The following is a 20,131-nucleotide window of genomic DNA, read 5'->3' as shown; positions in this document are numbered from 1 at the left end:
AAAGAATTAGGAGGCATTACTTTCGGAGCATGCGTTATTGCTCTTTGCGCCCGTCAGTTGCTAACGTCACAACTGCGGCGGTGACGACACGCGCAGCGTTCCCCTCCCGCCGCCAAGCGCGCCGCTCCGCGCCATGCTGCTGGCGGAAGCGCCCCCGGAGCCCTCGGAGCTCCGCCCCGCGGCGGGCGGGCGGGGGCGGAGCCAGCAGCGAGGCGGCGCGGCGTCCCCCTACAGCTCTGCCTCGAGCAGGAGCGACGAGGAGGAGGAGGGAGCGGGCGGGGCCGGCGGGCGGCGCGGGAAGCCGCTCGCATCGCGCATGCTCCGCCCGGCGCGGCCCGGCGTGGCGCAGGGGCACGGCACAGTGCGCAGGCGCGTGGGGCTCCCTGGGCTCCCGGCGCTGGCGGCCATGGAGCGGAAAGGTGAGCGCCGCGCGGCCCTCGCGGCCCCTCCGTCCGGCGGCCCCGCGCTCTCCTCACGCTCTTTCTGTCTCTTTCAGTACTGGCGCTGCAGGCCCGGAAGAAGCGGACCAAAGCCAAGAAGGATAAGGCCCAGAGAAAGTGAGTGCGGCCCCGCTCCCCCTCCTCACCTCGCCGGGAAGGGCTGCTCGGGGCGCTGGGCCGCTCCTCGCGGGGCCGAGGCTTGGCGGGGGGCGGGGAACGGAGCCGCTTTGTGCCGGTAACGGAGCCCCGCAGCCCCTCCCGCCGCTCCCTGAGGTATCGCCCTCTCCTCACGCCCCTTTCTTCCTCCTATTAAAATCCTCCTCGTAGGGCGCTCTGACGGCGCGGTTACATCGCTCTCTGACTTTGATGCTCTCCTGTGGCCGCCCTCGGGCCGCAGGAATGTTACGGGGCCTTACATGTGGTAAGGCTCAGCATGCAGATAGAAAAGTTAAGGGATCCCGAGTGAGCGTTGAACAACGGCTGGCTGTAGGGCTCACCGCACGCTGTGTTCCGCGCTGCTGCTGATCGCATTCGGGTGTAACGCCGGGTGCTGCGTGGCGGTGTGAGCGCTTTGCTGCTGCTGTCCACTGGGTGGGATCACAACTGCAGCGTGGTTGGGTTGGAAGGGACCTTAAAGATCGTCGAACGATGGAGTAGTTGGTTGGCTTGGAAAGCACCTTAAAGGGCACAGACCCGTAGAATGGTTGGGTTGGAAAGGACCTCAGAGCCCCCCAGCTCAGGCTGCCCAAGGCACATCCATGGCCTTGAGCACCTGCAGGGATGGGGCACCCACAGCTCTGGGCAGCAGTGGTGAGCCAGCGCCTCACCTCTCTCTAGGTGAGGGATTTCCCCCTAACATCTAACGGAAACCTGCCCTTTTTTAGCGCAAAGCTGTTCTCCCTTGTCCTGTCACTATTAGGCCGTGTAATGGCTCCTGCATAAAAGCTTTGGTGGTGCAGGGGATTCTGGGTATCTTTCTTTACAGCACGTTCTTAGTCACTTCCTCTGACAAATAGTGCTGTTTTATAGTTTTTCTGTTGGTTCCTGTCTCCAGCAGTCATTCATTTGTTCTGAGAGGGCTCTGGAGAGGTGAGGGGCTGAGCTGAGCTCTTTGGGAGATGTGCATTGTATTTCCACGCAGTTCTGTAGTTGTGCCCTGTATCTTTTAAAGATACTGTCAGGGTAATTTTTTGAGAGCTCTCCTATAGTGCGGTGTCCTCATTTCTGAGTGAATAACGACTTGTTTTGTTCTGGACTTGCTTACTTTCTTTTTTTCTCTTGTCCAGCTGCAAACACACAGTGCTGACACCACCAGTGCTTGTGGTTGGAAAGGCCGTTGTCTGCATAGTGTGGATGTTGTTGAACAGTAGCTTCCAGTGCCGGCATTTTTATTTGTTTTTAAATGCACTTCATAACCACACAGCAACTACAACTACATTCTAGCACTGCTGACTGATGTTGCCACTAACTTTGATTGGAGAATTGTGTTATTTGGAAAATGGTGTGCTTATTTTCTTAAACTGCTGGTTCAGTGCTGTTTTCAAGCAGCAGATTCAGTGGTCCTACCTCTGAAGTTAAAGAAAGTTGCATATACTTTGTGCTTTACGTGGTGCAATGAAAGCTCAACCTCCAACTTTGAGGCACAACTCCCCAGCAGTTATGCTATCTAAATACAAAGCTGCTCTGCTTAAGACTTCTAAAATAAGCTTAACTGGGTTGTTGTAAGGCTCCCTCCATAAAATCTAGGCTTGAAGCCACAAGGAATGTCTTTTTAACATCTTATGTTCAGTGGTATTTGATGACTTTAAAAGTTTTTCTGTATGAAGTTAGTAAGGAAATGTGGCACAGCTGATTTTTGAAAGGGTAAAACTGGTAAGTATTAGGAATTCTCTAATTATGGTTAAATATAAAACTAAAACACTTATGGGTTTGACCATAAACCTTTCAGGCAGCTGGATCTTGAGGTGCATTCAGGTCACAGTTTTTGCCTGATTGTCAAAAATGCAGATTTTGGCATGGCTTCATTGTTTGAAGCAGTTTCTGATCTCTGCAGAACTCAGCACTGGCAGGCAGGTGTGTTGAGCACAGCATTTGCACCGGGAGGTCTGGAGCTGCACAGTGCTCTTTTGTGTTCTTGTGCTGATTTTTCTCCTGGGAACTAATCCCGAGATTTCTGTGTTCTGGTGTGCTGTGAGCAGTGCGATGGGTGTTCCAGCAGCACAGGCTTCCATCGGCCACGAGGTGGCTGCTGTGTGTTTTGCGGAGCTGGTGTTCTGGAAGCAGTGCAGCTGAGCAACAGATTGCTGTTTGGCTTCTGAGTCCTCTCCTCAGTGCTGTTTGGAGGGGAGCATTGCTGTGAGTTAGCACTGCAGACAGAACAGCTGTTACTGGCTGAAGTGAGGCTGGCACATGCCACTGTTCTGTTGGAGTGTCATTTCCTATACTGTAAGTCTTGCACCGAGTGAATGAAAGCCCAGGAAGTGGGAAGATTTGATACAAAACTGTGCTGCTATTTGACCAAAAATACAAATGCAAGTGCATCTTGTTGACGTCCCTGGTAATTTGTAATGGAATTAAGTACTTGTGGCAGTATGCATTTTGCTGGCAGTTACAGCCTGTGGCTCTTTCTGTCTCCACATCACAAGCTCTGAGATCACCAAGCTGTTCTTTGTCCCAGGTACTGCTGTGTCTAAGACCCAAGGTTTAGAAAACGAGGCTCCAAAATAACTGTCTAGATTGACAGCAGTTAGACAAGAAACAGAGCAATTCTTTCTTCTGTATTGCAGCTCAGTTTTTCTGAAGTAAGTAAAATGAGCATCTTAATAGAACCAGGCTATGAGTGTGAGTGCTCTCTGGCTAATTGGGTATTTCATCAAGTCTCGTATTTTGCTTTAGCACTGACTTTTATATTCCAGGAAGAGGTGCCCCCTCACACACAAAAACAGCAGCAGCTGTGTGTGGGGAATGAGGGGGACGAACTGATTGTGCCTCAAAGCAGTGCACTTTACTACTGTAAACATGACTAACTGCAGAGGTAATGGCAGCCATACAGCTATGGTGTGTGGCACATTCTGAGACATACGTTTGCAGTACTTTCTTGTGATGGAGTGCCTGGTGAATCGATCTGACTCATGGGCTCTGCTGAGTGGGAGACGTTTTTTTTTCACAATGCCTCCAACAGTCCCTCCAGCTGCCTCTGCTGGAGGAGGGGGGGGGCAGTGGCAGGGCTCAGCTGGGGCAGTGCCACCATCTGCCTTCCTCTCCCTCTTCCCACATGGGTGCAGTATTCAGCATCTTCAAGCAGATGGGTTTACAGTTATCTGTAATCTTTTGGACAGACTTACCGTGTGGTGAAACCTATCTTCTTGCTTTTTCCTCTCCAACTGAGCAACAGTAGTATTGCTGGATGAAGAGCAGTCAGGAGGCTGGTGGTCTTCCTCTCTATGCGCTCCAGGATGAAGAAAGTTCCTAGTAGCGTCTCCAGTACTTTTAGTTTATTACTGCATGTCTTTCATGTGTCACTTCCTTGCTGCCTTTGGAGAGCCTTGGAGGTCTAGCAGCCCTCTTGCGTCCTCCAGTTGCTTCTGGAAGGCTTTTCCTGGGATCAAGATCTCAGATTATGTTTTTCCCACTTGTCTTTCATCATTAATACCACAGCTGCATTTCTTGTAAGTATTTTGGATGTACATCTAAAGCAGAGTCAGAACTCAATGTCTCACCCACAAGATTTTTCATTCAAATACAGCAGTCATGACCAGACTTCTGCATGGCAGGATTTAAGCTCTGCTGGTTTCCATGGAAGTCCCTAGGTTTGTGTTGCTGGAATAGCAAATAGTTCTGCAAACAGCTTGTTAAGTGCTTGCGTGGGGGAGTGGGTACGGGGAGCAAGAAACTTAATTGCCTCTGTTATTTGTACATTAGTGCCATTCTCGTGTGAAGTGCTTTATTACTGATCTTCAAACTGAACTCCCACCATCTACTAAAGAGAAGTGTATATTGGTGCCTCTGTGCTCGGTTCTTTCAGAACTGAGTGTTCTGCCTCTGGTCCCATAAGCTCTCAGCAGTGGTATTCCTGCACACCTCAGCTCCGCAGTGATCGACCTGCAGCAGTGAGTATGGCAGATCTGCTCTCCTAGCAGCAAGTGCTAGTTCTTCATTCAGAAAAACAGGGACGGAAGAGTGAAGGAATTGCATAGAATTGCAAAATAATGTGGATTCTGGGCTCAGAATTCCCCCACAAAATATGGCTCCCAAAAATCCCCTCAAATATGTATATTTTTAAAAGGGTAGAAAGGGTCAAATGCATACAAGCAAAAAAAAATAATTTTCAAGGTTTGCTTGCAGATCTCCTACATGTAAGCACACTGGAGGCTGGCATCAGAAGCAGCCGTTTATCTGACTAGATGGATGAGTTCTTCCATATTAATATTACTGTCCCTGCGGTGCATTGTGTTGTGAGCTTGTAGGGTGCAAACCTTCCAGGTTTACAGCCGGCTGAATGGCATTCTTCTCTGAGTCTCTTGGTTTAGAAGCACAGATCTGGTCTAAGAACGCCTCCCATAATAACCGTCTTTGTAGCAGAGCTCTGCATCCTTACTGCTAATGTCACACTGCTGACCTCTCCCCATCACACAAACAAGCAGGACAGTCGGGCACAGGAAATGGCTGTTAATTCCTTTATATCTCTGGAGAACTGTGTGAAGTGATTCCTGGGAAGAGCACTCAGTTCTCTGCAGTATTTGTTTTTTTAAGATCTGGTGAAGATTTGCCTCCTCTCCCACTTTTTTGATACTTCTGAGAGTAAAGAGTAGGTTTTTCTTGTAGCTCTGCAGGGAGAGGTTTGGAATTACTTCAGAAAATGCCTTTTTCACTTTGAACGCCCTTGCAGTGCTGTATCAAAAGGGTTGGGCTGTCGGCAGCCACCCCACCTCACTGCTCGTCCCTGCTTTGAATCCAGGGGTACTGAATAGGCAAATAAAACCGGCTGATGCAGGAAGATGAAGCATCTGCCCAAATTCCTAATTTCATTAGAGGGAAGATGGAGACAGGTAAACATCAAGAGGAGGAGATGAGTCTCTCTATGCTCAACCAACCCCCAACATGTTTGAATTTGCAGGAGATCAGCTGGGAGCAGCCCCTGGTCTCACTGCAAGGCCTTCACCTGCAATGCAGTGCTGTGCATCTGCAGCTAGGTGGTGGAGGCTGATCCCTCTCCTCCCTCCTGCACAAAGCTTGGCGGCGTTCGGGAGGAACCCCTGGGCCATCCATGTCCTCCCCTTCCTCAGCAGTGCCATCCGATTTTTAATGGCTTTTTTGAGAACTGTTGGGCTGTCTTCAGGGATATCCGTGTCAATGGGAGGCCGTGCTTCCTGCAGGTGGGTTACCCCCATTTATTTCTGTCTCATGAACTGCGGTTTTTTGGGCATTCCTGGGAGGATGAGGACTTTGGGGGGGAGGGGGGGGGAGGGTCTCTGGAGATGGATTCATGAGAGTTCCATAGGAGTTGGCATTCTGCCTTAGCATTCCTATCTTCAGCAAAATACTACTTTGTAGTTGTGTGGTTAATTCTGGTGATTAATTAGTACATTGAGGGAGCAAAAGTAAAAGGTGATGGAGGTGTTTTCAGGGGAGAAAAAGTAAACGTTTGATTTTCTTTTTCTTGGAGGGTAAACTATTAACCATCTTTTTTTCCCCAGAGGGTTTTAATATATTTATCTGCATCTTATAATACTGCTGACAGCGGTTTCAGCTGTCATCTTTAAATCCAGGGTATGGATTTTCTTGCTGTCCTTAGCAGCCTTTTGTGCCTGGCAGAGCCCTGCCTGTGCAGAGGGTGCAGGCGGGTGAGGGCTGTGGTTTTGTGGATTGGTTTTTCTTTGGTATTAATATATATCTGCAGTGATGAAGGCTCCTTTAATCCATATCCGCAGTTGATGTGGTCACTCGAGGGGTGGGTAAGATGTATTGACATCTGGTGGATGTTTGCAGCAAGGCAAGGAATGAGATGTATTTTGGAGGGGATTCCATAAAGGAAGTAGCACTGTAGAAATGTATGTGGCCCACATTACGGTGTAATAGGTTGTAATATATGAGCAAAATGCTTTGTAGGATTTGGTTCTGCATCCCCAGAACAGGCTGAGCTGCAGGCTGCCATGCTCAGCCCCTTTGGGATGGGTGCAAAAGGCTGAGCAAACAGGCACAGTGCTTCCAGTAACTTCTGCCCTGGTGCACGAAATCGCTGTTATGGAAAAGCATTGGCACTGCAGAGCAGCAGTGTTTTGTCTGCATCAGTGATTCTGAAGAGGAATAATCTTTTGAACCCATTCCTGTTTGCTAGATCTTGCACAGTCACAAAGTGAATACCCTGAAACAGCACTGGGGAGAATTACTCTGCATTACTTGTGCTGCGGGTGTGGCTGCTGGGCTTCAGTTCCCCATTCTGACCAGTTCCTTGTTCTGGTTCTGTTCCCTGTTTGCAGGATTCAGTGCATATTGGCATCCAGTCTCCCCTTTGCTACCTGCTGTGATTCAGGGGCAGTCAATAGCTCTTTGCAGCTCCTTTGTCCCTGGAGTAATGCAGCACTTAAAGAAGATTTTGTCCTCCAAGACTTTTTTCCTTTTTTTTTTTTGTCTTGCCTCCTGAGTTGTAGTTCTATGGCTTAGGGCAGAAACGATCCAGATATGAAACATCCTGAGGCTGGATCAAGCTATGGGGCAGCTGATAAATGCCTCAGCCTGAGAGCAGTAGAATGGCTGTCTGTCTGTCTGTCTGGCAGTCCTGTTGCTAGCATATGAAAAATTGTTTCTCCTTTAGGAGTAAAAGCATGTAAAAATGAAAATCATTTTTTCTGGAGGCCAAGGAGTACATCTTCTCCATTATCTACCATCTCTTATATAAAAAGCGAGGTACTGAATTATGTGCATCATGTGAGATGAATGCTGTGTCCTCTTTCAGAGCCGACCCTCAGCACCGTGGCCCTGCTGCTCACTCTGAGACTGATCTTCCAGAGCAAGAGGAAGAAATTCTGGGGTCAGATGACGATGAACAAGAGGACCCGAATGATTACTGTAAAGGTAAAAACTTGCCTGTTTAAGGCGTGGCTTTTTCAATGTAATTAAGAATTTTCTTTGTTTTCTCATCTGCTGTGGACAGTTAAAATTAGACCATCTCTTTGATTATTTAAGCAGTTTTTGAAATTGGATGGATGTAATCATGTTTCTCAAACTAACCTGAAACAGAAACTGTTCTTCAAGATTGCTTCTGTTGTCTGTCAAGATTTGAGTTAGAGAGCTGTTCTTAATGCATGTTGGCTTCTCATCTGTGTCAGAGGACTTTCCAAATCAGTGAAAGTAGGCATTAGAAGAAATGATACTTTGAGCTAAATTTGAGCTTTCATAAACTGCATTTTCCAAAGGTTGTTAGCCTAGTGAACCTCAGATGCTTTCTTTGAGCAAAGTGTTTCATGCTGCTGTGATGACCTGTGCTAAAAATGAGAAGTTGGTCTGCCCAGAGCAGTGGTGTTGCCCCATCCCTGGAGACTCTCAGGGTCAGGGCTGGAGGGGCTCTGAGCACCTGATGGAGCTGTGGGCTTCCCTGTTCAGTGCAGGGAGTGGGGTCACATGGTCTTTAACAGTCTCTTCCAGCTCAAATGTTTCTATGCTTTGTCCTCCTAGTTTGATTATATTAAGATATTTTTCAGTCCAGCTATAGGGCTCAACACTGCTATGCCTCTAACTTTATATTCTAGCATGACCCGATCAGATAAACTTTTGTATTTGTGTATATGATTATAGATACTTAAACACGACGTACGTATGCCTCAAGTTGTGATGCTTGTTCCACATACCTGCTCTTCAGCACTTGTGTGATCCCTCATTATGCCAGCTTCCTCCTGTTTTCCAGGTGGTTATCACCTTGTGAAAATTGGAGATCTCTTTAATGGACGCTACCATGTGATTCGGAAGCTCGGATGGGGCCACTTCTCCACTGTCTGGCTGGCGTGGGACATCCAGTAAGTGTTCCTTCACAAGAGTGCTTCAGCCTTTTTTTGCTGATATACTTCTCTTGCATACAAGAGCTACTTAGGATAATTCTGGAGAATAACTTCTTAGGAGTGCTAACAGTCTCCAATTTACTTCCCGTGTGTGCATAGAGGGAAGAGATTTGTGGCGATGAAAGTGGTCAAGAGTGCAGAGCACTACACAGAAACAGCACTGGATGAAATCAAGTTGCTAAAATCGGTGAGTGCGAGAGCGGAGCTCAATTCACTTCTGTGAGTTCAGGTTAGTCACATGCTTGATCTTTCTGGATTATCTTGCAGCACTTCCTAGTGCAATAGGTGTGCTCTGCAAAGTATATTCTTGCCTAGTTACCACCTTAAGGTGTACAAAGATGACCCTCTTTTTTTTCTACAGGTTCGCAACAGTGATCCAAATGATCCAAATAAAGAGAGAGTTGTTCAGTTATTAGATGACTTCAAGATCTCAGGAGTTAATGGTTCTCGTATCCTTTTGTAGAAGAAAGTCAAAGATTTGCATAGAGGTGTGAGTTCCCTGTGTAGCTGTCATGCCAGGGGCTGGCCCAGGCTTCCATATCACTGTCTGAGGAAACCTGCTGTGAAATCATGGCTCTCTGTGTCTGCTGCTGCCTGCAAAGCTCAAATCTAGGATCATTCAGCCTGACATGATATGCCTGAGTTGTGGAGACAATGCTGCTTAGTCATGGCTTTAACGTAAGAGCTGGGGTGGCTGCATCTCATTTATGAAACAGGTCTGAGTGGCTTAGTGGTCAAAATACCTTGCCCATCTATCCCAACTCTTAAATTTTGCAGGCAGCCTAGTGATAACGTGTTATTTAAGTAAAGCATTGCAAAATGTCAGTGCGAATAATTAAAAAATAACAAGCATGTATGTGGGCTGTAACCTGATAAAGTGATTTTCTGGTTGGGACGCGTCTTACCTTGGCCTTTACAAACAGTGTTGAGAGGTTTAACATGTATTGTTTTGAAAAAAATCCTGTAATTCCATTAACTATCTTCTAATAGACAGCTATTTGTGGGAAGTGGTACTAATGCATCCTTACAATTTGAAAGCTGGGTTTCCTTTTGCATGTTTCTGCTTTGCAGCATCTTGAACTTTCTATCAGTGAGAATTACTGTGCTGGTAGAAAGGATCAGGCTGTAGGTTACAAACTTTCTAAAGCTTTTAGAAAATGCTGAGTACCTGCATAATGTGTTTCCTCAAACATTCTTCCAGACCTTAGCACTGAGTAAATGTTGACTTGATCTTGTATTTCTTTCACTCTTATGAAACACACACGTGCTTCCTGCCAGTGTAAAGCAGTAGTATGACCGTAACTCTTGAGATCTCATAGAAAAAAAGGCAAATAATGTAAATATTATTGAAGCCCAGGCTTGCAGAAAGTTTCTTTTGCTGGTAAAGAGGCAGTGTGGTTGCTAACTTAAGGTAACTTCATTGTTTGGGGGTAACTTACGAAATAGCGATCTGATTATATTTTCAGGTATTGCTGGTACAGAGAGATCTGGCGTTGGGTTTTGCCTGGGGCAAGAGAATGAGCTGTTCCAAAGCTGACACTGTTAGCTTGAAGCTATTTCAGTACTATCAGGAAATAGTAACGCGCAGTTGCTTGTGTAGCTGGCTTCCACCCAAAGCAGGAGATTGCTACTGCTGCTTTAGACCATTATTCTAACCAGCTCCCTGCTTCTGTATTTTACATTTTAGATGATAACGCTGATGTCTGTAATAGGCTGGTGCTGTTATGGAAGCCAGCTGCTCTTAGCTGTGTCAGAAGGATGAAGGTTCTTCAATTTAGAAACAAAGGATTGGTAGAAGACTTATTTCAATTATTAGTCCTGATATTGTGGGGCTCCCTGGGTCAGGAGGTCCATCCTTTTTCTTGACTCTGTTCTAGATATCTGTATGGTGTTTGAAGTTTTAGGACATCATCTCCTGAAGTGGATCATCAAGTCAAATTATCAGGGGCTCCCGCTCCCTTGTGTCAAAAAGATCATCAAACAGGTATGTTCCAGTTCTTGCTGCACTGTTCCCTGTGACCTGGTGAAAAGTCTTTGATGATGGGGGGTGGGAAAGTCTTTTTCAAGTGCAAAATAACGAATGTGAAAAATCTCTAGTATGTCTCTTGTGCAACAAAGTTGTTTCTGGGTTAATGTTCACTTTTTCTACTGCAAAAATCTTCTGCTACAGATATTTTCTGTCTCTTAAACCCTGATGGAATGCCAGTTTTGCTTTTAACCTCTTCTTACCCTGGCTATTCCTCACAAATGCAAATAATTCTTAAACTGTCACAGCGCAGTGCTTAATGATGGAGTAGCAGGTGAAACCTGTTCTTCCTCTTGCATGGTTGCCTATTTCTACTTGTGAAGTGGAGGGGCGGAGGAAAGCATGAGATTTTGGAGGGCATTAAAATTTTGATTTTCAGTTGTGCTAAGTTAAATTATTAAACAGCAAAAAGGGAATTTTGAATTCATAGTTAAAATTATTATGCAAATATGTATGTTTTCAAACTCTAAAATTACCACTGGTCACATCAGCACTAATCTGGAGTATTCTGAAAGACTTCTGTCCTTTAGGCTCAGTAGGTTCAGACCATTGTAGGCAGCTATGGGCTCTGGTTTTAAAAACTCACTCAACTTTGTTTTACAATTACTTGCTTTCTCTAATGGTCGGTTTCCTTCTTTCCTGTCTGCAGGTTCTTCAGGGTCTGGACTACTTGCACACGAAGTGTAGGATCATCCACACAGATATTAAACCTGAAAACATTCTTCTGTGTGTTAATGACCAGTATATCCGCAGACTGGCTGCAGAAGCAACAGAATGGCAGAGATCTGGGGCCCCCCCACCGTCTGGCTCTGCAGGTACTTTTTTCATAAAAGTTGGTACTATTTCCCCATCTCTCCCCAAGACACAACTGATTTCACTGGGGAAAACTTCTGCACTGAGCACAGTGGAAGAATAATGCAAGTAACTATTGAAAAGGCAAATACAAATCGTGAAGTTAGTCATTTTAACTTGGAGGTGCCCAGGAAGGCAGTCATTTGCATAAGAAAAATGGAGGGAGGATGCATTCATGCTGCCATCTGCTTTTAATGCAGTTTTATTTTTATCTAGTGTAGATAAGGTGGTAGGACAGTCTAGTATAGAATGTGCTGCATGTTAATGCTGTCAAAACTACTAGAGTAAAAATATGGTGAGGTACTTCTCACGTTTTCTACCAAAGTATTCTCTTTATTGCATCATGCTGGTAAGGTCTAGTTTGGGAAGGTCTCAACAAAATGATTTACCTTCTCAAGCTGTCAGTTCACAGCAGTCAGAGAGCTTTTAATAGAAATTGCTCCCTTCACTTACTAACATTTCTAAAGAGCTGAGGGCAGATTTTCAGTTGTTGCTTTACAGAGTATCCATCTGTACCAGTGTGTAGTTCCCAAGAACTACTGCACTATGTACTGAAAAGCTCTATCAGTCCTAATTTTAAAACATCATTTTGCTGAGCCCATTGCAACATAGCTTAGCTAGGTTAGGTTAGGGAACCTTGGTATTTGAATGTTTTGGTTTGCATTTTCTTTTCAGTAAGATGCATAATGTATGCAGTAAATGAAGCTGCATGACAGGAAGTGTAGGTCTTTGATATCAGTAAAGCAAGTCTACAATCTGGGATTTTAATTATGCATTTGCTCATTTAATGATTTTCTCATCTTTTTTATTCTTGTTTTACTTGCATAGAGAAAATACTGTTACAGGTTCTCATAGGAAAAAGCTTAAGATAAGAATTTGGTTGCAGTTTTTGAATAGAAACATACTAATTTACTGGTATTGCTTTCTATTTCAGTGAGTACTGCACCACAGCCAAAACCAGTAAGTGTAATGGCTCATATGTAAGTATGCATCTACTGCATTGTTTCATAATCTGGTTGGCAGTAAAGGAGAGCAAACTTATTATCAGATCAGAAGGAAAAGTGTAATTTGTTTGAATCTGATGCTTACATCTATGACAGTACTGCCTTAGAGATGTCAGTAGTTCTATCTCACATATATCACCATCAATTATCTCATTGGTGGTTTGCAGTCTGTTGTGAAGGTGACTGCTGTCTGTGGAGTCTGGGGTCCCTCATTTGCAGGGCCAGGACAGAAATGTACTGATAAGAACAAAAGAACTGCTGTAAAAAACGTTAGAATCTGCTTTGCTTCTGGGAGAACTGTCCCCAGAGTTTTCATCCCAGACTGCTTCCTCTGATGTTGAATAAATTACAACTTGACTTGTGTTAGATTGAAATATGAAATACTAAGTTAAATATAACTGCTGCTTTGTAGGCTGACAAAATGTCAAAGAATAAGAAAAAGAAGTTGAAAAAGAAGCAGAAACGTCAGGCGGAGTTATTAGAGAAGCGAATGCAAGAGATAGAGGAAATGGAGAAGGAAGCAAGCCCTGGGCAGACGCATCCTGAGGAGGAGGAAGAAGCTCAGAGCCCTCTGAAAATGCTCATAAAAGTTAGTCCACCCAGTGAAGATGCAGATAAAAAGAAAGGTATGGACCAAAAATATTGCTGGGGTAGCAGTGTTCTTTCACTCATACTGGTGTGAACAGACTGGGCATCTTTGAGAGAAGTGGCTCTTCTTCAACATGTTTGTGTGACATTCTACTTGTCTAAAGAGGCTAGTCAATGTGGTGTTATAAATTGAGTTAGTTAATGATTCTGTTCAGGTACATTTTGAGAACTCTGCATTTCCGAAGCCTCCTCAGACTGCTTTGGCTCTTACTTTGTATTGAAATATTCTGCTCTCTTCTCCTTTCCCATTCTTCCAGCTGAAGTCATCGTACGTGAACAGTCTGTTCTAATGGAAAGCAGCATAGAGAAATGTGTAAAAGAAATAAATTGTAATGGTGTGATACGAATGTCGGACTTCCCAGACTCTGGCAGTCAAGGGTCTGTGCAACTTGAGGATGACCTACACAATGCCAATGACTGCGGTGATCACCCTCACACACAGAAGGAGAACTTCCATAGCTGTAATTACAGCCAACGTAATGGTGACGTAGAGAACAGGCCCCGGGCAGCAGTGTCGGACTCTTTCGTGCCCTTAGTTTCAGAAGATTCCATGGTGTGTCAGCCTACTTCCAGCGAAGAGCAATCATTCAATGAGCAGGAGATCAGCCACTTGCAAGAAAGCATCCGGACAGAGATGCCATCAGAGGATGAGAATGAGAATAATAGCCCAGCAGACAACAAAGGTACAAGAGGAGCCATGTGAGAAAGGGCTCCTTTCTCCTTGATCTGGGAGACCTGGTACAGGGCTACTTTATCAGACTGGTGATAGAAACCACCATTTTGTTGGCTGAAGTTATCAGAACAACCTATTTGAACCTTTTCCTGCCAGGAGTAATTAACCTGACAGTCTTACTCTGAAACTTTCTGTCATCTGTACCTTCTATTTGTGGCTGTAGCTTAGTTCTGGCTATTGAATCCACAAGTACATTTGTTTTTCACTGTAGGAACATTCTTTCCTTGATAAAGTATTCCTTGTGTGATTTTTCAGTATAGTTAGGAACTTAAATTTACTTGTCAGTAGCTATTCCATTGTAGGATGGGTAGTTAGGTATCTTTGGATAGCTATACAATATGAGCAAAACTCACAAGCTCACACTTGTAATTCTTGTAAATTTCTCAGTAGCACTTTCTTGGCAGAGCACTGCTACAGAATTACTTGAAAAAGCAGCAAGTGAAACTTAAGATATTGACATTTTGGCTGCGTTTAGTTGGCTGGCCCTGCTAGATTACTAGCTTTACTTCATACAACTCTTCCCATATTGCATTTGAGATCTGCAGCTGGATGTAATTTAGTGAGCCAATATTGTTGCTCTCCACCAGGTTCAGTGAGGTTTTTTTTCCCCAGTATACATTTCAGCTCCAACGGTCTGTGTTACTACAGTGACTGATGACTGTCAAGAAGATGCTGTTGCATGTGGATTCTTTTCCTTCAGGGGTTTAGGAAGACCTCTTAAAGACTTGTTTTACTTCTGGCAGTGCCATTATTTAAAAAGCATGTATTGATACAGACAACCTTTGTACTGGAAAACAGTCCTCCCTGCATATGCTTGCTTGTCTTTCCCTTTAATAATGGTGTCTCTTCTTGTTCATAGCGCAGACTGAAGCTGATTTTTTTATACCTTGGCTTCGGGGAGGGAGAAAGTTCAGATCTGTAAGCAAAAATCTCTTGTGGGTGGGGAGAGGGCTTATAGGATTTGGATGACAGATGGTGATTCTGTCCATGGAGCTTTAATCAGCTGTTATACGTGATGCCTCTAGGAAAATCAACTGCTGGGAATTTCCTTCTTAATCCTCTTGAGCCCAAGAATGCAGATAAGCTTAAGGTGAAGATAGCTGACCTAGGAAATGCCTGCTGGGTGGTAAGTTTTAAAAGCTTCTCACGTCAACTCTTTAAAATCTGCTGATTCGTTTGTGGTGTGCCAAGACTGAATATATAAAACAGAATCCTTTTTTTACCTACTTGGGAAAGCAGTCATAATTTTAAACTGCTTGGAAAAAAAAGTAGCTGGGACTGGTGATCCAAAGAATGAAATGGTCCTTTAATGCAAGATTTCAGCTTATGTTTTGGGTGTCTCTTTGGTCATTAGGCTACTTCTAATTAGGACTTTGAACAGTGTCACATACAGTGTGTAGAAATCTGCCTATGTGAAACTTCTGAAGGAGTCTGCAGCTCCTCTGGAGAAAGTTGAAAGGAACTCCACTGTGTCTAACTGTGTGCTTTATTGGCTTGTCAAACCATTTCACTGAATTCATGAGCACATGAAAGAGACTCGTAAATAGTTTTATTCTTTGATGATTGTTCTGTGCTGCTTTTAAATGTTTGACATGTCAAATGGAATAAATGTCTGCTTTACGTGGCTTTTAAAGGGGCAAAATACTTGAGATCTTAAAGGAAAGCACAGTGTTTCAGACTCAGTTGTGTCAGGCAAGGCTGGCTGTGTTGCTGATCTGTATGGTGGCTGATAGTGTCTGCACCCTTTTCTATCAGATCCTGAAACAGTTCTCCTTGTTCTACTTCTGTGGCTTTGAGTTGCTGGGCTGCTTTACTAAAGTAATGTCTCACATACAGCAATTAAATGGTACTTGTAGGAATATAAGGAAAAACTTAACAAAGATCTATAGGTGAAATCTAATTGGAACGAGCTTTGGTCTTCTCTGGCCTTCCAGGCTATCAGTTTTTCTCATTTAAACAATCTCCACCCATTCAGTAAAAGGTTTCTTCTGTTTAGCACAAGCACTTCACTGAAGACATCCAGACAAGACAGTACCGATCCTTGGAGGTGTTGATAGGGTCGGGGTACAGCAGCCCTGCTGACATCTGGAGCACGGCTTGTATGGTGAGTGCTGATCCAGGGGATTGTAGGCTGCTGCTATGGAGTGTTCTGGTAAACTTGTGTGCTCTGTGCACTCTGCAGCCTGCTGGATCACTGGCCCGGTCTGGCAAAAAAACAAACCCAGACAAACCCAGCAACCTTTGAAAGTCAGGGTTTTGTTGTACAACACTAGCAGAGTTCAAATAGAACTGCACTTTAATGTCATGCTTTGTTGAAGAGCAAGATGGCTATGCAATTCTGAAGACAGGAGTATTTATATAAAGGTCCTTCTTGCTGCATCCAGCACTGTTTCATAGATGTCTTAGTATTCTAATCTCATACGTTTTCTGCATGTTTGAAATCATTAGAAAATCTGTTCCAAAATTTACCATAGCTGTGATGTTTTTTAGTGCTGTCATTAAAACTACAGAATGATTGTGTATCTTGAGATGGTAATAGCATACTAGAATTATGCTGGTTATTCTTTTCTCTGTGTGCGTTGTGGTGAGCAGAGGCAGAATCTACCTGCAGTACTTCTAACAACGTGTGAAGTGCATTAATGTGATTTTAATTTTGCTTATTTCTGTTTTAGGCCTTTGAACTAGCAACAGGAGACTATCTGTTTGAACCTCATTCTGGAGAAGACTACTCACGAGATGAAGGTACATTTATCTAAGTCTTTTTTTGGAAATAGGACATGAAATACAACAAATCCTTCTTCAGAATGAGAGCCGCCTTTTATGAACAATGTAAAATCATTTAGCTAGATTATTGATGTTAAGGGACTGCTATGCTTGACCATTTGCAGTAGAAGTTCACATTCTTGTTCCTGGTATCTTCCTTTAACCCCTAGATCCTCTTATCTTGCTTCCCTAACTCATCATTCCTGCATCTCTTCATCCCCATACTCTGAGTTCTTGTCTTTGCTGTTGTGAACTGATTTTAGGTGGATGCTAAAGTAGTTTTTGAGGGGGATTGTCTTTGTCCATAACGTTCCAGGGAAGGAAACTGACATACAGAGAGATGTCTTTCGTGGATATGTTATACTGCCTTTTCTTTTGAAAAAAATGCAGATCACATTGCTTTGATCATAGAACTCCTGGGGAAAATACCTCGCAAGCTCATTTTGGCAGGAAAGTATTCCAAGGAGTTTTTCACTAAAAAAGGTAAAAGGAAATGAAGCAAATGTTTGTGTGTGTTTGTTTGTTTGTTTTCCTTTTTTTTTTCCCCTTTGCTCCACACCCAAATAGACAAAAGTACCTTGCTGGAAATATCTCTTAACAATAGATGCCAGCAAATACAGCTCTTCTAAAGTCTCTCTGTTTTATGAGAGGCTTTCTCTGGAGGAGGAAAAAAAAAAAAAAAGACAAGACAAAACTACAGCTAAATATAAAATATCCTTGTCTGATTGCTAAAAATACATGGTGCCTTGTTCCTTGACATCTTGGCTGTAGATGAAAAGCAGCAGATTGAAAAACAGTGTTGTACATGTTTATCATAGAATCACCATGACTGGAAAAGACCTCCAAGGTCATCTGGTCCAACCATAATTTCTTTGGGCTGGAGGAGGCGAGAGGTTCTAGTGTCAGTTTTCCTTCAGCATGCCACACAATTTTATCTTCCCCACACTTAACTATTAAGGAAGAGCTTTTTGAATTCAGTCTGTGCTGCTTGCTGTTAATTCTGTTATTTGGCTGTTCTGCTACCATGCCTTTCAGTTAACATATCTGTCTTGGTTTTCAGGTGATCTGAAGCACATCACTAAACTGAAGCCCTGGGGCCTTTTTGAAGTCTTGGTGGAAAAATATGAATGGTCCCAGGATGAGGCAGCTGCGTTTACAGACTTCTTACTACCAATGTTGGAGCTGATCCCGGAGAAGCGAGCCACAGCAGCAGAGTGTCTCAGGCACCCCTGGCTTCTCTCTTAAGGGCTTCAACCCAGTGCCTCTGCACTGCACTCTGGTTTACAGTATAGGATACACACACCCAGCTGCCCCTTCCCAGATCTGTTTTTTTTTTCCTTGTTCAGTTTGAGCGTGAAGTTCTTCCTTCAAGGCTTCCAAGATTTTAGATAAATCTAACCCATTCTGCTGAGTTTGCTGGTGTGACTCAGTGGGGGCTCTCCTCATCCAGTGGGTGTCATCTTTGTTTTGCCTTGATTGGGCTTCACCAAAGACTAATTGACTAAAACATCAAGTTTTCCCTGAGTCTTCTTACTGGTATGCACTGTGTTATGGATGTATGCTCAGATATGCTCCCTTAACTAAATCTCAACTCTCGTCATAAGGAGGATGTGAAGATCTGAACTCATCTCACTGACTCAGGAGTCAATTTCCCACTGTTGGTCCAGTAGCTAGCAACGGGGTGAGAAGTAACAGATGGCACCACAGTGGTGTTAGTTCCTTGTAGAGCAAAGACCTCAAAATCCTCCATTGTTTTCTAGGTGTCTGCTGTATTCGTTGCTTTTCAGTCACATAATTCTTTAGTTCTAGCTGCTTAAATCTTGAGATGAGCTATTTAAATCTAGATTTTTATTATCATTTGTTTCTTCCTTTTCCCTCCTTCTGTCCTCGTAGTCAGAATAGTTTCTGAATTCAGTGATGCTTTCTACTTGTTCTCTAACACCTCAGCCTGTGCTTGTCACCTTTTAGTCAAAAAAAGCAAGAGCTGGGTCTGACTCAATCAACGCACAACCTTCAGCATGCAGATGGGTGCACCCTTTGGCTGCAGAGAGGTGATGCAGGTGACTTCTCATGCTTTAGTGAGCTGTACATTTTTTTTATTTTTATTTTTTATCCCTTTCTGGCACTTTTTTGCCTTGCTTGAGGTAGTTGCTGCACCAGTGAGAGAGTGGCTTTCACTAATGCAGTCTGCTCTGGCCCTTTCAACCATTCACATTTTTTCCCAGAAAGAGTGGGCAGCATCTGTATCACAGCCATGCTGTCGCCCTTGACTTCCAAACTCAACACTTGAAAGCCTGCTGTTAAGATTTTTTTTTTTTAATTTGTTTCAGGTGATGGCCTTCAGGAATAACTTCCCAGATTGGGATTGCCTTTTATTTTCTGGGCCATTAGCACAAGGAGAGGTGGAAGAGAGCTGATGGACTTTCCTCTGTAGATACTGGTTTAGCTGCTCGTGGAGTTACCCCAAATCAAAATGCTCTGTGAGATTTCTGTATTAACTTCTCAGAGGGGGTTGGATGTAATAAGTAAATGAATTAATTTTAATTAAATCTAAATCACTGTGGCATATAATAGTTTTATGATGACTTCTTTGAGGCTTACCCATCCTATTGCAGATTCAGTGCATCCGACTCTAAAGCAAGAGCTGGCAGTGTTGAGGCTTCAGAGGCACATCTTCTCCCTGGACCAAATGGGGCTATGGATTTGTGGTTGCTCTCAGAGCACTGAAGTTCCTCTAGGAACTCACTGGAGGCCACGCAGATGTGATCTGAGACTTGTGTTGCCAAAGCTGCCAAGATGGCTGTTACTGTCACTTTGTATGTATGTTGAAAATCTGGTTCATGAGAGTTGTTCATAAACCTCTGTGTCATTTAATCCACTTAAAGAGTTGCTCCAGTCTAGTGCCTGACTGGGCTAATTAACACGGATCATGCTGCATGTTCTTTTAGGGGTAGGTCGGATTGTCTATGCATATAATCTAAGATTAATGAAGGTAACATACCAAGTGGGTTTAAACTGCTGATTTGACCTCTCTTTCCCTTCCGTCTGGAGCTTTTCCAGCTGCGTATCACTTCCATATCTGTTACAGAAGGACTGCAGTCAAGACTGGATTCCAAAATGCCCACCACCTACGGACTGTGAAGATGCATTGGCAGGGCAAATGATTTCTGTTGTCTTGACAGCTCATCCCACCCTGTTGTACTTCAGCCTGGCTGGTGCAGAAACTTCTCTTGGAAGGGCTTTGCACATGGAGAGCTCCTTCCCTTCCTGCTGCAGTTCCCCCTCCCACGCCTGCAGGAGGACACTTTCTGACCCCGGTTGAGGAGGCAGGGTGTGAGCTGGAGACTGCAGCAGCAGCTGTCAGGGTTCAGCTTTGTTCCATGTGCTCACTCACTTTGGGTTTGTTAAGTCCCCAAATTGCCGTAAAGTGCTCACAAAGGATTTGTACTTGCTGTGTCAGTCTGAAACCTGAAGGAAAATACATTTTTATTCTTTCTACTTGGGTGCTTCGTCGTCTTTCTTTGTGAAAGCCATACAATAAACAGACTATTTAATTACTCAGCTGTAGTCTCCCTATGTTCCCTCTGCAGGGCTGTTTTCTCAGCTCCAGG

General features: G+C 44.2%; 1 protein-coding gene across 3 annotated transcripts; it reads left to right on the top strand.

The window, feature by feature from the left end:
• The first annotated feature begins 125 nt into the window (after positions 1-125).
• SRPK1 (SRSF protein kinase 1) lies at positions 126-20,081 on the top strand. Of its 3 annotated transcripts, XR_001470144.3 has the most exons (17): positions 126-419; positions 497-557; positions 7,396-7,514; positions 8,344-8,452; positions 8,594-8,681; positions 8,856-8,943; positions 10,372-10,478; positions 11,170-11,335; positions 12,307-12,332; positions 12,789-13,002; positions 13,282-13,707; positions 14,783-14,883; positions 15,754-15,861; positions 16,430-16,499; positions 16,911-17,003; positions 17,581-19,000; positions 19,136-20,081. XR_001470144.3 is itself a non-coding variant. In XM_419265.7 (16 exons), exons 1-16 carry the CDS (start codon positions 134-136, stop codon positions 17,763-17,765), a joined length of 2,247 nt encoding a protein of 748 aa, XP_419265.4. In that variant the 5' UTR covers positions 126-133; the 3' UTR covers positions 17,766-20,081. The 3 variants fall into 3 exon arrangements, 2 of the variants coding, with proteins under 2 accessions (XP_419265.4, XP_004934851.4); XM_419265.7 differs by having other exon boundaries at positions 17,581-20,081; XM_004934794.5 differs by lacking the exons at positions 126-419; positions 497-557 and adding an exon at positions 5,664-5,815 and having other exon boundaries at positions 17,581-20,081.
• The last annotated feature ends 50 nt before the right edge of the window (positions 20,082-20,131 follow it).

The sequence above is a fragment of the Gallus gallus genome, chromosome 26 (assembly GCF_016699485.2).
Source record: "Gallus gallus isolate bGalGal1 chromosome 26, bGalGal1.mat.broiler.GRCg7b, whole genome shotgun sequence".
In the NCBI taxonomy this organism is placed as follows: Eukaryota; Metazoa; Chordata; class Aves; order Galliformes; family Phasianidae; genus Gallus; species Gallus gallus.
The sequence above is the reverse complement of the archived record's forward strand: the minus strand, read 5'-3'. Positions and strand labels throughout refer to the sequence as shown.

Bases quoted from the DNA above. Each gene is read 5' to 3' on its own strand.
- SRPK1 (XM_419265.7), top strand. From the start codon at position 134: ATGCTGCTGGCGGAAGCGCCCCCGGAGCCCTCGGAGCTCCGCCCCGCG. The intron at 14,884-15,753 runs GTAAGTTTTAAA...TCTTCTGTTTAG, and splicing joins TAGGAAATGCCTGCTGGGTG to CACAAGCACTTCACTGAAGA. The intron at 15,862-16,429 runs GTGAGTGCTGAT...TTTCTGTTTTAG, and splicing joins TCTGGAGCACGGCTTGTATG to GCCTTTGAACTAGCAACAGG.